At 40.2% G+C, this 16847-nt stretch overlaps 1 protein-coding gene across 7 annotated transcripts in view; it reads left to right on the top strand.

Moving 5' to 3' along the window:
* The window catches only part of polk (polymerase (DNA directed) kappa), a 142369-nt gene that overhangs the window by 97876 nt on the left and 27646 nt on the right, over window positions 1-16847 (top strand). For 6 of the 7 annotated variants that reach the window (XM_069937479.1, XM_069937512.1, XM_069937484.1 and 3 more), the window contains 3 exons: window positions 755-893; window positions 8335-8556; window positions 14418-14542. In XM_069937479.1, the coding sequence (XP_069793580.1) occupies window positions 755-893; window positions 8335-8556; window positions 14418-14542 (486 nt within the window). The remainder of the gene's footprint in view (window positions 1-754; window positions 894-8334; window positions 8557-14417; window positions 14543-16847) is intronic. The other variant, XM_069937518.1, reaches the window with a different exon arrangement.

The raw sequence follows: 16847 nt of genomic DNA on the forward strand, positions 1-16847 counted from the left end.
CAAGCTGTTGCGATTAAGCAATTTTGACATTATCAGCACATTTTTAAATCCTTCATCTTCTCTTGAGGTTTTCCCTCAGTGTGGATTCATGATTTTAAAAAGGGTTTTAATTGTTCATTGAAAGTTTTCGACATTGCTCATGTAGATTCTCAACTTACCTTGATGCACAATAGAAAAAAGACACTCCATCGAATTATATAGTTCCCAGATAGTATACTATGGAGTGCAGGTGCAAAGGAAGGTTTCCTTCTGGGCTAAGTATCAGATTTTGTACTGTCCATCATGCTTCCCTCTGTTTTGCATTCAACTCATTGTAACCATCTGGATCTTATGTGCTTCAATCATACTCTTGTATTGTTACAAAATATTTATTTGATTAACACACTTCCTTCTCAGCATTACTAATCTATATGCCAAGCAGCTACTGTATTTCTGTAGAGTTATATTGTAGCATGTTTCCTTATTTCTGTATTTACCACTGTGTGTGAAACATTTTGGGCTGATGTAACAGGAGATTCCGAGAGAAACCATCGTTGTTCAATTGATACTGCCTTCTGTCAAGCAAATCATATTTTTTTAATAGATAATATGTCCACAGGAAGTCTTTTGTAGTGAAAATATTCCTTTTATTTTTAAATGATTAACTTACTACTGCTGATGGCCAAATGGAGTGCAGAATACAAACCCTTTGTTTCTTTTAATGAAAGAATTTGATGTAATGTTACATGATACCTTTATATCTTCTTTGACAAAGGTACAAGAGATACTGGGAGATTATGACCCCAATTTCGTAGCAGTAAGTCTTGATGAAGCCTACCTGGATATAACTGAGCATTTAGAACAAAGGCAGAACTGGCCAGAACACAAAAGGACATATTACTGTCATGGAGAAGGTAATTCAAATATTAGTTATTTTCCTTCCTCATGTAAAACTTATTGAAATCTTGCATAGTAGGACATTTTGTATAGAGATATATTTTGACTAGTAAATGGTACTGGATCTCTGTTCAGTATGCACATACTAGAGCAGGAAGGACCTATCTGAACTGGGTGACTTAAAAAGAAATTCTTTTCTTTGAAATGTGAATGCATCCTGCATAAAATAGATTTAATTTTTTTTTATAACTTTTCAGTTTCTTTTATCATGGAATCATATAATGCTGACAAGTACATATTTAATCGCCCATCCATAATTTTCTTTGAATTTATTGACTTGTTGGGTCACTTATGAGTCACACACATTGTTATGCGTCTGGACTTGTATATGGGCCAGGATGGGTAAAGATGACAGATTATTTTTAATGAGAATCCAGGTTTTATTTTCTCCATTACTGATGCTGTCTAATTCCAAAATGTAGCCATTCTAACTGAGCTCTAATTGGATCTGAATTTAAATCCTCATTTTACCTAATCAGCATCTCCTGATTGAAAGTGTGTGGGGGGTGGGGGGTGGGGAACCAAAGTCACGCAGAAAATACTGGAAATACACTTCAGATCTGCAGCATCTATGGAAAGAAACAGTTAATATTTTAAAAGATGAATGTGAGAAAACAAGTTGGTTTCAAGTTATAAAGAGGGTAAAGGAAGGATGGAGAAGACAAGATGAACATCTCTGATAAGATGAGGCAAGAGTTAGTGCATTGTTATTATGCTCTTTAATACATATATGGTTAATAAATTAAGGAGAGAAGGGAGGAAACAAATAAGGAAAGGAAAAAAATTGTAAACTGCTGGTCAGTAATATTGCAGAGAACGGAAACAAAAAGAAGTGTATTGAAGCACACACAAAGTGCTGGAGAAACTCAGCAGGTCAGGCAGAATCCATGGAAGGCAATAGATAGTCAATTTTTTGAGCCCAATTCCTTCATTGAGAATAGCAAGAAATGGGCAGATGCCTGAATTGAAGGTTGAAGGAGGAGGAACATAGGTGGTAGGAAAGATACAGGTGGGAGGGGGAAGAAATGGGGGGAAAAAAAAGAGGCCTGAGAGACATGGAGAGGGTGAATTACCCAAAGAAAACAAGAAAATCTTCCCACTAATCGTCCTTTTGGTATCTTTGCCTGCTACCACAAGAATTGTTACACCGGCATCTCCTCCCTCACCACTAATTGGGACCCAAGCAGTCCGTGCAAGTGATTCTGCAGAAGTTATGTAGTTTCTTCTACATCGGGGAGACTGGTCGATCATTTTGTTGAGCACTTTCAGTCTGTTCACTGCAAGAGGAAGAACCTCCCAGTGGCCAGTCACCTCACTGCAACACTGACATATCTGTCAATAGGCAAATTGAAGCCACCCTCCAATTGGAGGAACAATGCCTTGTATTTAGTTCCTGTGGTCTTCATGCAGACGGCATCAATATTGACCTCTCTCTCTTTTCCTCCAGTTCCACACCCAATTCCCTTCCTTCTCTTATCAGAAAACACTTTCTTGCCCACTGCCCTCTCCTCTATCACTTTTCAGTCTCTTCTACCATCCCACCTATTACCTCTTATCCTCCTCCCCACTCCCCGCCCCTCCTTCCCCCCCCCCCCACCCCCTCAAACAACCTCCACACCAGCACACCTTTTTATTTAGGTGTCTGTCTGATTTTTTTTCCACACTCCTGATCAAGGCCTCAGGGCCGAAACGCCCACTGCCTTTTACTTCTGGATGCTGTGTGACCTGCTGAGTTTCTCGAGCACTTCTGTGTACTGCAGCAAGTGACCTTAAATTTGTGTGCCCAAACGTGAGATGGGGGACTCTTCCTTAAGTTTTCATTGAGTCTCATTGACTGTAAGAAATTGACTGAAAAGACATTTCTTTACAGAATGTTTTAAGTGTTCATGATAGTGGTTTACTTAATTTATGGCACAGTACTTTTCTCAAATTATGGAGCTGTTTGTCTGGTACCCTGTGCCTTGGTTACAGGGTGTGGCTATGAATTCCATGTACTGGTCTCATTGACAGAATGAGATATTGGAATATTGATTAGGATATTTATGCTGATGAATTAATTATGCAGATGTCTTTCAACTTGCAAAGTTGTCTCTTGAGAGACAAAATGTAGAGTTCAGATAAGGGTTATGCAGCCAAAATATTAACTTGGGATTCTCCATCCATATGCCATCAGATATGATGTTTTTTTTTAGCACTTTCTGTTCTAATAACTGAAAGAAAACTGCTCCTTCCTGTTTTCCACGTGGAAATTCAGATTAGTAACTGTATTCAAGTGCAGCTGTTGCTTAAAGAAAAAATGATGGTAATGATATTGCATCATCATTTTATGTATTTTGGAGTCTTTAGGTATCATTTAGAGATCATTTTTAGCATTAACTAAAACAAATTATTGCCGAGTTTCTATTTCTTCAAACTCCATTATTTCGTAAAACATTACATTAACAAAAGAACCTAGAAGCGGGGGGGGGGGTGGGGGGAAGGCGATTACACTTGTACTTTTTAAACTCCTGCCTTATGCACCTCCAGCACCAACCATCACCCCAGTGTGCCTCCCCCACCCCCCCCCCCCCATTATTTTTTCATTATTTTGTAACCAAAAATTTGTTGAATACACTTGAGGTCTCAGCATTGACAAATATTTACAATTTACCCCGTGAAGAAATTTCTCATCTCTGTCCTGAACCTTAATTCTGAGATTATGCAGCCCCTCCCCTCTGCAGATACTCAGATACTCCAGTCTGAGGAAACAGCCTATCACCATCTCTATGTCAATCCATCTCAGAATATGGTATGTCACAACGAGACCATCACTCATTTTTATAAATTGCAGGTAGTTATAGCCATTATATCAGAATTTATTGTCATGAACATGTCATTTTTTTTTGTGGCAGCATTACAGTGCAAATATTGCTATAAAATTATATTTTACAATAAATAAATTAATGCAAAAATAAGAGATTTGAGGTTGTATTTGTGGTTCATATTCCATTCAGAAATGTGATGGCAGAGGAGAATAATCTGTCCTCGTGATGCTGGGTGTTCATCTTCAGGCTCTTGTATTTCCTTCCCGATTGTAGCAGAGTGAAGAGGGCATGGCCTGGGTGCTGAGAGTTCTTGAGGAGAGAGGCTGCTTTCTTAAGACATCGCCTCTTGTTGATGTCTTCGATGGAGTGGAGACTGACGCCCATGAGGGCATTGCCGAGTTCACAATGCTGTAGTTTTTTCATGTCTTGTGCATTGGCATCTCCATACCAATGGAGACAGCAATGCAACCAGTCAGAATCCTCTCCCCAGTACACCTGTAGAAATTTGCAAGAGTGTGTCACGGGCACACACTTCATGCTGTGCTGAAAGAAAGAAATCAGTGAGTGTATTCTTTATTTGTTAGTAAGCTGTGGTAAATTAATGCCATTACAAGTGGTGACCCCATGAGTTCACAGTACCATCTAATTTATAATAGTTTATGATCCTCGAAGCGCGTTTCTTTGCCCTCAGTGTGACGAGTCAGAAGACAAAGTATGGTTTACTTGTGGAGCGACTTCCGGAGGACATTACCTGTGAAGTGAAGAATGTCTTAGTGGATCTGGATGGTAATCTCCTATATGATCTGGTTAAGGAGGCTATTCTGTGACGTACTCAGCCATATAGGGAGACTCGTATTGCCCAATTACTAGCTGATGAGAGCCTAGGTGATAGGCAAACATCACAGATGTTAAGGAGTGGAGCAGGCTGGCTGGAAAGGATCCTTTCAAAGGTGATTTTTGGAAACAGAGGTTCCTTCAATATTTACCTTGTCACATTCAAAAGCATTTGGGAGTGTCTTTCAAATGTCCATCCTCGATCATTTGGCAGATCATGCCAACCTCATTATGTTCATGACCTCTGCATGGAAGATGGAAGGAATGGTTTCTCCCCTAGTCAACAGGAGCAAATGGAACTGAAACAACTGCTTACTGTGTCTTGTGAAGCACCAGCACCTTCTCAATCGAAGAGAGCACCATATCATTCGAAGATAACTGAGTGAAGCACTGGCAGCACCGACTGTAAAGGCTCAGGCTTTGGGAATACAATGGAATTCCTTCCATCAACCTGGTTGGAATCGTGGTGGTCAAGGACATGGTAGAGGCGAGGGACAATGTATTTGTTGGAAGCGTCGGAGATTTGGTGCTGCTTCCTGGACCTGTCAGCCACCTTGTGACTTCTACAAATCGTAGCTGGGAAATTACCAGGACTGCCAATAGAGGCCACGGCTGCCCCTGGGCATGTCAACTGCTGTCTTTTGTCTGTGACATCTGTCACCCTGTTGACTGTCTTTGGGAAAACGTGAGATTACTTCAACCTATCCTACGCAGTAGGTTTCACCTAAAGTGAATGTTCCAATTGATTTAACAGCTGTGTACTCTTCTGTTCCTCCGATATGATGGTGTTCACAAACCACTTCAGCCCATTTACAATGGTCCTTTTCAGGTCATACAACACCACCCAAAGACTTTTGTGATTGACAGGAATGGAAACGCTGACATAATTTCCATCGACAGGTTGAAACCAGTGAATATCAACGGTCCATGTTCTGTGTCAGAGGCCCAGTTGCACTCTTGCCCGTGCATTGTCTGTTTTGCACTCTCATTCAGGGTTGGGCCGAACTGTCAGCCCTCCAGGCTGTTATATAGCAGGACAGTTTCTATTCAGTCGCCTCCTTTCATGGCTCAGAGGCTTGTGGGGGGGGTGGGGGTGGGGGGGGAGGAGGGGGTCTGTCATGATAATGTAGTTCATGGTGTACTGAAATAAATGAGTGAGTATATTCTTTGTTTGTAAGCTCTGGTAAATCAGTGCCTTTACAAGTGTTTGCTGACATACCAAATCTCCTCAAACTTTTCACGAAGTATAGCCGCTGGTGAGCCTTCTTTGTGATTGCATTGACATGAAGTCCCCAGGAAAGATCATCAGAGATGGTGACACCTATTAACTTGAAGTTCTTAACCCTTTCTATGACTGATGCCTCAATGAAGACTGGTTTCTGTTCTCCTGATTTCCCCTTCCTGAAGTTCACAATTAGCTCTTTGGTTTTGCAAATGTTGAGTGCAAGGTTGTTGTTATGGCACCACTCAACTAGCTGACCTCTCTCCCTCCTGTACACTTCCTCATTACCCTCTGTGATTCTGCCGATGACAGTGGTGTTATCAGCAAATCTGTCCTGAATAAACACATCACATTCTCAGGAATCAATTTGGCTGCAGGAGAGTAAACCTTATCTTTTGTATACAATTAAGTTGTTTTGGTAAACAATGGAAGTTTTTAAATATAGAATAAAATAAAAAAAGAATGGATTTTATAATTACGGTGTCCAAATCGCTGCAATTGTTTTTTGTCAGGTGGAATTTTAGTAAAAGAAATGGAACTGTACAATTTTAAACAATCACCCAAATTCTGCACAGCGTCATATTGGGTTTTGCTCCACAGGGTAAGGCCCTTTAACCTAACTTTGTGGGTCTAGGACATTTTGGCACCTACAATTTGGCGCTGGACATTTTGGCGGCCACAGTTCGGCACTGGACATTCTGGCCCACCCACCCCACTCACCATCTGCTGGCCGACTCCATCCCACCGCACTGCCTGAACCCCCAGCGTTGCAGGAACTCCCTCCCCCAGCAAACAAGCGCTTTTCATAGTTTATAACAATAAATTTAAATTATTAAAAACAGTCAGGGAACAATCAAAAACCAGGGATTTTAGTAAATTAAAATTATATATATATATATATAGTAAGTTTAATTACATATAATGGAATATATAATTAATTTAATTTAAAATTGTTTAAAAATTAAAAATACTTGTTTAAAAAAAGTCAGAAGTACAAGGCCTCGTAAATACTCTAATAAGTATAACAATAAATCCCAAAATCTTTTTCAAGGGAGTGGTTTCCTGGGAGGAGGGTGTTTCTAAAGTGCCGAGAATTCAGGCAGTGCTGCAACACCAGGGGTTCAGGCAGTAGCAGGCAGTGAATGGTGTGGGGAGTCGGGCCAGAGCCAAACCGTGGGCGCCAAAATGTCCAAAGGGCTACTTTATTTTGCCAAAATACTCGATTCTGTAACTTGGCCATGCCAACCAAGCTAGTCCCATTTTCTTGTTTGCTACATTTCCCTCTAAACGTTTCCTATCCATGTACCTGCCCAAGTTCTTTTAAATGTTACAGTTACCCCTGCTTCCACCAATTTCTCTGGCAACTCCTTCCTTATGCTATGAGCCCAAAGGACCCCAAAACCCAGCAGCAATAGATATTCACCACGACAAATGGTTATTTTAAAAAAGTTGTTTTTAATTAACTTTAAACATGAAAATAGAATCAAACTTTAACTTATCTCTATTTACTTAACTAATCCAAATTAGCCCCCTTCTAACTCTAAGCACACGTGTATGATGTGTGTGTAAATTTAAGAAAAGTTTTTTGGTTCACAGTCCAATCTCACTTCTTCTTCTAAGTTCTCTGGTTGCAGGCAATTCTTATACTATGCACAGAATTTAACATGTATAAAGTTCACCAGGCTTTTGTGCTTGAAAGGTAAATGTTTACTGCTCAGGAAAGTTCTTGTAGGGTTTGCAGAAAGAGATGTGTTGTTCCAGGATTTCCACAACTGAAGTACTACCATTAGTCACCTCAATGACTCGCTGATGAAACTTGCCCCATCAGGGTTCTCCAAATGATAACCTCTTTCTTACAGTCTGCCACAGAGTTTCTTTCTGTTCCTATTATTCCAGGAGAAACATTAGACAGATAGCACTCCCAGCCATCCGCCACTCTGGAGCTTTCTGTTTCCAACCAGCTTTTCCTGGCTTGTTTCAATCGTGACTGTTCGGTCTCTTTTAGTGTCACACACATACTGGCTGAGAGAGAGCTTGTTGAGCTTTTCTCTCTCTCTCTCTCTCTCTCTCGCTCTCTCTCACTGCCAACTGCCAGAAAGCCCATGTGACTCTCTCACTTGCAAAAACCCCCACCTTCTTCAGCAAACAAGAGGAGTTATCCTTCTGCTCCTATCTGTTGTCTTAGATAAACAAAACTTCTCATTGACCTTTGCGTGAGCACATTGTAGTTAATCAGCCAGCCTGTCTCTAATCCAAACAATGGTCAATTCATTTCAATTAGCACCTACTTGTGAAATGTGCATAGCAGGTTCTCCATTGTTTCTTCACTAAATATGAATTCTTCAGTCTTTCAAATAAGATGTCTTAAAATGTGTGTATGTATGTAGCCTACTCTAATCTTACCAAATTCTTCCAATATTTATCCATTAACTTATATCCACCAACCTCTGTGGGGAAAAAAGTGTCCCTCAGATCTCTTTTTCCTTCTCACCTTAGTTCTCTTTTAACACTGATAATTCTACTGAATTATTGATACAGAAAATGAAAACATGGATAATTTACAACCATCCAATGAAGATTCAGGAGCTACTTCGCCATTACTTTTCAAGGACAGCCCTCCCATGTTGTCACAGCTGGAACCAGTTCATTGTGCGGTACAGCAGACGAAGGAGCCAATTGTGTTTGGTGTAACAGCAGAGGAGGCTGTTAAAGAAATGCGTTTCAGAATTGAACAGACGACAAAATTAACAGCAAGTGCCGGTAATGATTCCATGATCATTTTTCTATTCTGTTTCAATTTTGGACACAGACATAGCCTAAATAGTCTGCTGTGAACAATAGAAAGTGATGGAATTATGTAGTACTTTATTTTGTAGCTTGATGTCATAATTACTGGTAAAAGATGAAATATAATTAGTGGGATTACAAAATCTTCATTGACCTTCAACTAGTCACTTCCAGTAATCCTACATTAATCCCTTTACTTCATTCTCTCCACATTCCCATCAGCCCCCAACGCACATTCAACCACTCACCTCCACACAAGGAATAATTTTTCATTGTTAACTAATCTCTCCACAGTATTGGAATGTAGAAGGAAACCAGGGGACCTGAAGGAAGCTGACACAGTCACGGTACAAACTCTAGGGTGGAACTTGGGTTTCTGGACCTATGAAGCAGCTCTTCCAGCCGTGCCGCACTTCTACCCTTGACCCTGCATCTCTTCTGACACTGTAGCTATCCCTCAGTGTTGCACTGGCACATCAGCCAAAATATTTGTAACAAAGTGGAGTGGGATTCAAACCCAAGCTTCTTGTGTCAGGTTAAGATTAATGGCCTGATGCTGGTAAGTGAGGAACCAATGTCTCGAAAACATGATCCCCATTGGCTCCAAAGGAACTCTCTGTTCTGGTACTTGGAAGGTTGGATGTAGTTCAATCCTAGGCATTCTCAAAATCTTTGGTATTTCTTGAATTTAGCTCCCAGGCTGAAGGTTTTCCATGTCTTGGCTTAACAAAGCACAGTTTTAATTTAATAAGGAAAGGAAAACCATTTCAAATAAAGTGACAAACATCTTTCTGATTCACCTTTCATAGAAAAAGGCTCTTAGGTCCACTAAATATATATGGACCTCTTTGTCTGCATACGCTAATCCACTTTATCTGCACTATGTCATTAAAAGAACATAAAAAATAGTAGACCATCTAGATGTTGAGCTTCTCTGCCATTTAATAAGATCATGGCAGATCTGGTCTTGGATTGAGCTTTATTTACCTGCCTATTCCCCATCATTCTTGATTTCACACCTGTTCAGAAATCTGATCTCACTAACTCTGGGTGGCACAGTTGGCAAGATGGTTAGCGCAATGCTGTTAAAGTGCCAGCGGCCCAGGTTCGAATCAGGCACTGTCTGTAAGGGGTGTCCTCATCTCCCTGTGTACATGGGTGCTCTGATTTCCTCCCACCCTCGAAAACACACAGAGCTGTAGGTTAATTTGGGTGTGTAATTGGGCAGCACAGGTTTATATGGATAGAATCAGCTTGTACTATTGCTGTAAATAAAGTTTTAATGTGGTAGCATCTACTGCATCATTGTGCTGAGAATTTGACAGATTCACTACTTTCTGGGAGAATTTGCTCCCCCTCATCTCTGTCTTAAATCTACTCCCTCAGATCTTGAGGCTATAGTATCATATGACAGTGAAATTATTCTTAGCTATTTCTTGGAAACATTTTTAATGAGATTCTAAGTCCTTCTAAGTTCCAATGAATATTGTCCCAGTCTACTCATTCTCTAATTATGAGCTAAATCATTCATTTCCAGAATCAACCAGGTGAACTTCCTCTGCACTGCCTCCAAAACTAGTATATTCTTTCTCAAGTTAGACTAGAATTGCACATTGCACACCAAAATCAGCCAAGCCAGTACCCTCTACAGTTACTGCAGAACTTACCTGCTCTTAAATTCAGTCCCTCTCGTAATGAATGCCAATCTGTTGATTAGCTGCTACACCTGCAAACTATATTTTGTGGTTCATTTCTAAGCTCTCACAAGCCTCTCTGCACGATAGCAATTTTTTCACCTTTTATAATCCACCTTACCATTTTTCCTTCCAAAGTGGATGACCACACATTTAGCAACAATGTATTTCATCTCCCAGATTTTTCCCCACTCAATTAACCTATCTATTTCACTGAAGACTCTTTGTGTCCTCTACACAATTTCCCTTTCTACTCATTTTAGTGTCATCGGCAAACTTAGAAACACTACACTTGGTCCCCCTCCTCCAAATCATTTATGCATGTTGTAAACAGTTGTGTGCCCAGGAAATGATTAAACACATTGATCAAGATAGAGTGGCAAATGTGTGTATATGGATTTTAGCAAGGCATTTGACAAGGTTCCCCCATGGTAGATTCACAGGGCATGGTATCCACTGAAATATGGGTGCATAGATTCAGAATTGGCTTGCCCACTGAAGGCAGAGGGTAGAAGGAGAATATTTTGTCTGGAGATCAGTGTCTAGTGATGTATTGTAATTTTTGTAAATGACTTGGGAAAAGAAGTGGAGGGGTGGTCCTGAATGTTTGAAGATGACACAACAATTGGAGGAATTGTGGATAGTGTAGAAGGTTGTCATGGGTTATGATGGAATATAATCAGGATATGAAGTTGGGCAGAGAATGGGAAATGGAGTTCATCTGGAAAAGTGAAATACACTGGAAGATTGAATTTGAAGGCAGAGTAGTGTGGAAGGAACAGAGAGATCTTGAGGTCCAAGTCCATAGCTCCTTCAAACTTGTGATGCAAGTTTATAAGGTGATTAAGGCATATGATGTGCTGACTTACATTAGTTGGGGGTGGGGGGGGTGGGATGGGATTGTGCTCAAGAACCTTGAGGTAATGCTGCAGCTCGATAAAACTCTGATTAGACCAAGTTCTAGTTGCCTTATAGGAAGGATGTGGAAGTTTTTGAGAGTATGCAAAGAGATTTAATAAGATCCTGCATGGATTGCAGAATATATCTTCTGAAGAAAGGTTGAGCAAGCTGGGGTTTTTCTCTTTGGAGTGATAGAGGATGAGATGAAACTTAATCGAGGTATGTAAAATAATTAGAGTTATAAATAGGGTAGGCAGCTAGCACTCTTTTCCCAGAATGGCAGGAGCCAATATTGGAGGACATTCGTTTGAGGTGAGAGGAGAAAAATTTAAGGGAGTTATTAGAATTAGATTTTTAACATGGAAACACACTCGTGAGTGGTGGTAGAAGCTGATACAATTGGAACTTTAAGAGATTCTTAAATGGGCACACGGATATAAGAAAAATGGAGGATTATGGGCAGTGAGAGAGGTATTGATTGTGGAGTAGGTTTATATAAGTCAACCCAAAATTGTGTGCTGAAAGACTTGTTCTGTGCTGTTCAGTTCTGTGTTCTATGTTTTCCCAATTCTCTGCCTTCCATTTAACCATATAACCATATACAGCATAGAACAGGCCAGTTTGGACCTACTAGTCCATGCCAGAACAAATCTCCACCCTCTTAGTCCCACTGACCAGCACCTGATCCATACCCCTCCAATCATCTCCCCTCCATATAATTATCCAGTCTTTCCTTAAATGTTAATAACGCCCCTGCTTCAACCACCTCCGCCGGAAGCTTATTCCGCATTCCAACCACCCTTTGCGTGAAGAAATTTCCCCTCATGTTCCCCTTATAATTTTCCCCCTTCAATCTCAAACCATGGCCTCTGGTTTGAATATCCCCCACTCTTAATTGAAAAAGCCGATCCACGTTGAGTCTCTCTGTCCCTTTTAAAATCTTGAACACCTCCATCAAATCACCCCTCAATCTTCTACGCTCCAGAGAAAAAAGCCCCAGGCTGCTCAACCTTTCTCTGTAACTCAAACCCTGACATCCTGTCAACATTCTCGTGAACCTTCTCTGCACTCTCTCTATTTTGTTTATATCCTTCCTATAATTTGGTGACCAAAACTGCACACAGTATTCCAAATTTGGCCTCACCAATGCTTTGTACAATTTCATCATAACATCCCTACTCTTGAATTCAATACTTCGATTTATGAAGGCCAACATTCCAAATGCCTTCTTCACCACTCTATCTACCTGAGTATCAACATTGAGGGTACTATTTACCACAACTCCTAAATCCCTTTGTTGCTCTGCAACATATACATTCAATGTATATGACCTACTTAGATTTGCCTTTCAAAAATGTAACACTTCACACTTATCCGTATTAAATTCCATCAGCCATTTCTCAGCCCACTCCTCTAGCTTTCCTATATCTCTTTTTAAGCTACGGTAATCTTCCTCACTGTCCACAATACCACCAATCTTTGTATCATCTGCAAACTTACTTATCTAATTCACCACCCCTTCTCCGAGATCGTCAATACACACACACATATATATATATATATATATAACAAACAATAGTGGACCCAGGACCGATCCCTGAGGAACTCCACTAGTCACCGGCCTCCAATATGACAAACAATTTTCTACCACTACTCTCTGACACCTCCCATCCAACCATTGCTGAACCCATTTCACTACCTCCTTATTTATACCTAATGCTTCCACCTTTTTTCCTAACCTCCTGTGGGGAACTTTTAACAAAGTTTACTAAAGTCTAAATAAACAACATCCACAGCCTTCCCTTCATCAATCTTTTTTGTAACCCCCTTGAAAAACTATAAGGTTTGTTAAGCATGATCTACCCCTGACAAAACCATGCTGACTACTACCTATCAATCCCTGTTCTTCCAAATATTTGTAAATGCCATCCCTCAGAACACTTTCCATCAACTTACCCACCACAGACGAAAATGTTTAAAGTTGCAACATAACAAAAACTTTTTCTTATTCTGTGGTGTGACCCTTGATGGCAAGCATATCAAATGTTTTGTTCACCATCCAATCTACCTATATTGCCAGCTTCATTAAAAGTGATTTAAAATTTCCTTTGTATATTATTATTCCTTAATGTCCCACCATTTACTGTATAACTCCCAGAAAAAGCAAAAAAAACAAACCAGATTAATAGCTTGGTGCAATTTGGAAGAAGTGAAACACGAAAGTCTGCAGACGCTGCCGAGGTGCTCTGTCCTCCGCAATGGCGTGGATCTCCCAGTGGCCACCCATTTCTATTCTTCATCTTATTGCCATGCCAACCTGTCTGTCCATGGTCTCATGCACTGCCAGACTGGGAACACCTGGACATTGGAGAAACAACACCTCATCTTCCGACTGGGCATCCTCCAACAACCGGATGGCATTAATATCAACTTCTCTGGCTTTCGTTAAACCCTTCCCCCGTCTCCTATCTCTGTGTCTCCATTGTGTCTCCTTTTGTACAAACATGATTAATTCTTACCTCAACCCTTATCATATCCAATTAACACCTTTTTTTGTTGGTCTGGATTCTTCCCCCACCCAACATTGTCTGAATTCTGAAACTGAGATTTCCTGCTTCTGGCTTATTCCGCTTATCCTTGAAGGAGGGCTCAGGCCCAAAAAGTCAGCAACATATCTTTGACTCCTATAGACACTGAAAAGACCAGCTGAGTTCCTCCAGCTTTTCAGTTGAGAAGAAATTCCTATTTAATTCATCGAGGTGACTGAAACCCATCCTGAAGGTCATTCTGAGACTGAAGATTGCAGGTAACATCTATCTTTTGTTCCCCCACAGTCCTTGTCCACGTCTGATTTAGCTCTCACCTGCTCGTCACATTGCTGGTCCCACAAATGAGCCAGTAACCTGTTTGAAATGGCTACAACTTTGGGAAAAGAGCAACATGTTTGCTTTCATCACGATGAAGAAGAAAATCATTCTGTTCATATATTCTTTGCAAGCTCTCAAGCAACCCCATCCATCCCCTTCTCTCACTTAATTTGCTATAGCCTATTCTCCTTATGTGCCCATTAAATTTCCCAATTTTATTTAGTTAGTGCAAACTGTTAACAGGAATCCTATCTATTCCTTTGACCACCTAATACATCTTGTTTGGATTTGCTGTTATATTGTGCACTTGGTCCATGTGACCAAGAACAAACAGCTGCTGAACAAACTTTTATTGCTTAATTTGTGTTTCTAGGAATTGCACCAAACATGATGTTGTCCAAAGTCTGCAGTGAAGTAAACAAACCAAATGGACAGTATCAAATTCCAGCAGACAGCAGTGCTGTGATGGACTTTGTAAAGAATTTGCCGATTAGAAAGGTAACCTGTGGCATGCATCATTTTATGTTATAAATAGAGCACAGTCAAGGTCATCAACTTGAGCGAAGAGATATATCGCAAAGTTTCCGCTTCTTTAATACACTGCTAAAGTTATAATGCACAAATGGCCTTGAGGTTTAAACTTATTTTCATAATTTCTGGTGCCTGAGCACATTCTATGGATTTTGTTTCTGATTTTATAGGTTGGATAAAAGTCATGCCTGATTTGACAAATCTTTTAGAAAACAGACTAAAAATAATGGATGGAGATATTTGAAGGGAATTACAGGGGTAAATTCTTCATGAGGAGCTAAAAGTTGAACGTCAAGGATGGGAATGTGCATTGTTATTCTCGGACATTGATTGTGGGGAATTTCAGCAGGTTTAAGCAACATCCAACGGAAGTAAAAGGTACCTTGATAAAGGGCACAGGCCTGAATTTTTAATTTAAATTTTTTTTAGCCATACAGCACTGTAACAGGCCAATTTTGCCCTACAAGTCCGTGCCACCCAATTTACGCCCCATTAACCTACGCCCCATTACGTTTTTTTTTGAACAGTGGGAGGAAACCGGAACCCCCCTCCCCCCCCCCCCAGATAAAATGCATGCAGACATTGGGAGAACGTACACACAGTTCACATTGGTTATCCTTGCAATGAATGGTGCGTGACCTGTTGAGTTTCACAAGCACATTTGCGTATTGTACTCGACCTCAGCATCTGCAGACTTCTTGTTTAACTCTAGTGAGCAGATATTTAAGTAGTTGGATGTGACTTTTGGAGGCTCCAAAAGATTGGTATTATGTTTGCAGCTGCTCACTGTACAAGTTACTTAAATTTTAGAAAGTACGCAAGACTTCTTAAGTTGAAAAAATGCATTTCAAAGAAGTTAAACCATGATAAATTCATTTTAATGTAGTCAAAAGTAGGATGGAATAGTTTCATTTAGTGGTTAGCGCAACTCCTTTACAGTACCAGCAACATTCGAATCCTGCACGGTCTGTAAGGAGTTTGTATGTTCTCCCAATGTCAGCATGGGTTTTCCCTGAAGGTTCTGGTTTCCTCCCACCATTCGAAATGTACCAAGTGTGTAGGTTAATTGGGTATAAATTGGGTGACATGGACTCGTGGGCTGAAATGGCCTGTTACCATGCTGTATGTCTAAATTTAAATTTAAGTGTCAAATCTGAAGTTCCAAACAAATTTAATATAATTATGCATCATAATTCTGAAAATAATCAAAAGACCATTGTAATGCAGGGCTTTGTATTAAGAGGACGAGGAGACAATCGAGCAAAGGTTTTATTATTATTATTCCTAGAATATTCTAGTACAACACCAGCATGTATTGATATCAGTGGGCCACACAAGCGGGACTTGAATTCTAAGAATTAAATTCCAAGGGTGAAATAATATAATCTGAGGTTGTGTTTGTTGAAATTTAACTAATTAATGGATGAGTTGATCTCTGATTTTTCATGATATTAAGGGAACTGAGAGAAACAAACATTTATTTACTGTACAGTGGAAAATCCAGGAACAGAATCAGAATTTATTGTCAAAAACAAGTCCATGAAATTCAGCATTTTGTGGGAGCAGGATAGTCTAAACATTCATATTATAACCATCTTACAACATTACTATAAATAAAAATAATTAAAAGTAGAAGTGCACAAAAAGTCAGGCAGTGTCTTTGGTTCATTGATTATTCAGGAATCTGATGGCAGCGGGGAAGAAGCCGTCTTTGTGCAGTTGAGTGCATGTCTTTCGGCTTCTGTACCCTGTTCCTGATGATAACTGAGTGAAGAGGGCGTGGCCTGGGAGGTGGGGGTCTTTGAGGATAGAGGCTGCTTTTTTAAGACACCGCCTCATGTAGATGTCCTCGATGGAGTGAATTTGGTACCTGTGATGTCGTAGGCCGAGTTAACAACCCTCTGGAGTTTATTCTCGTCCTGAGAGTTGGCACCTACATACCAAGCAGTGATGCGACCAGCCAGAATGCTTTCCACAGTACACCTGTAGATATTTTCAAGAGTTTTTGGTGATATCCTGAACGAATCTCCTCAGACACTCACAAAGTATAGCCACTGACGAGCCTTCTTTGTGATTGCATCAACATGGAGACTCCAGGTCAGATCCTCGGATTAGTGTGGATCACATATGAATGCCTTCTGGGAGTAATTATGAATAGGTGGTATAATTTACAATGACAGTTAATGCTAGTTTACTTGTTCTTCAAGTACATGGGGATATGTGACTTAATAGATGGGTATTTGGAGTTGGATTATACAGTAGACATGATGTC

Source organism: Narcine bancroftii, chromosome 1, assembly GCF_036971445.1.
Source record: "Narcine bancroftii isolate sNarBan1 chromosome 1, sNarBan1.hap1, whole genome shotgun sequence".
Lineage (NCBI taxonomy): Eukaryota > Metazoa > Chordata > Chondrichthyes > Torpediniformes > Narcinidae > Narcine > Narcine bancroftii.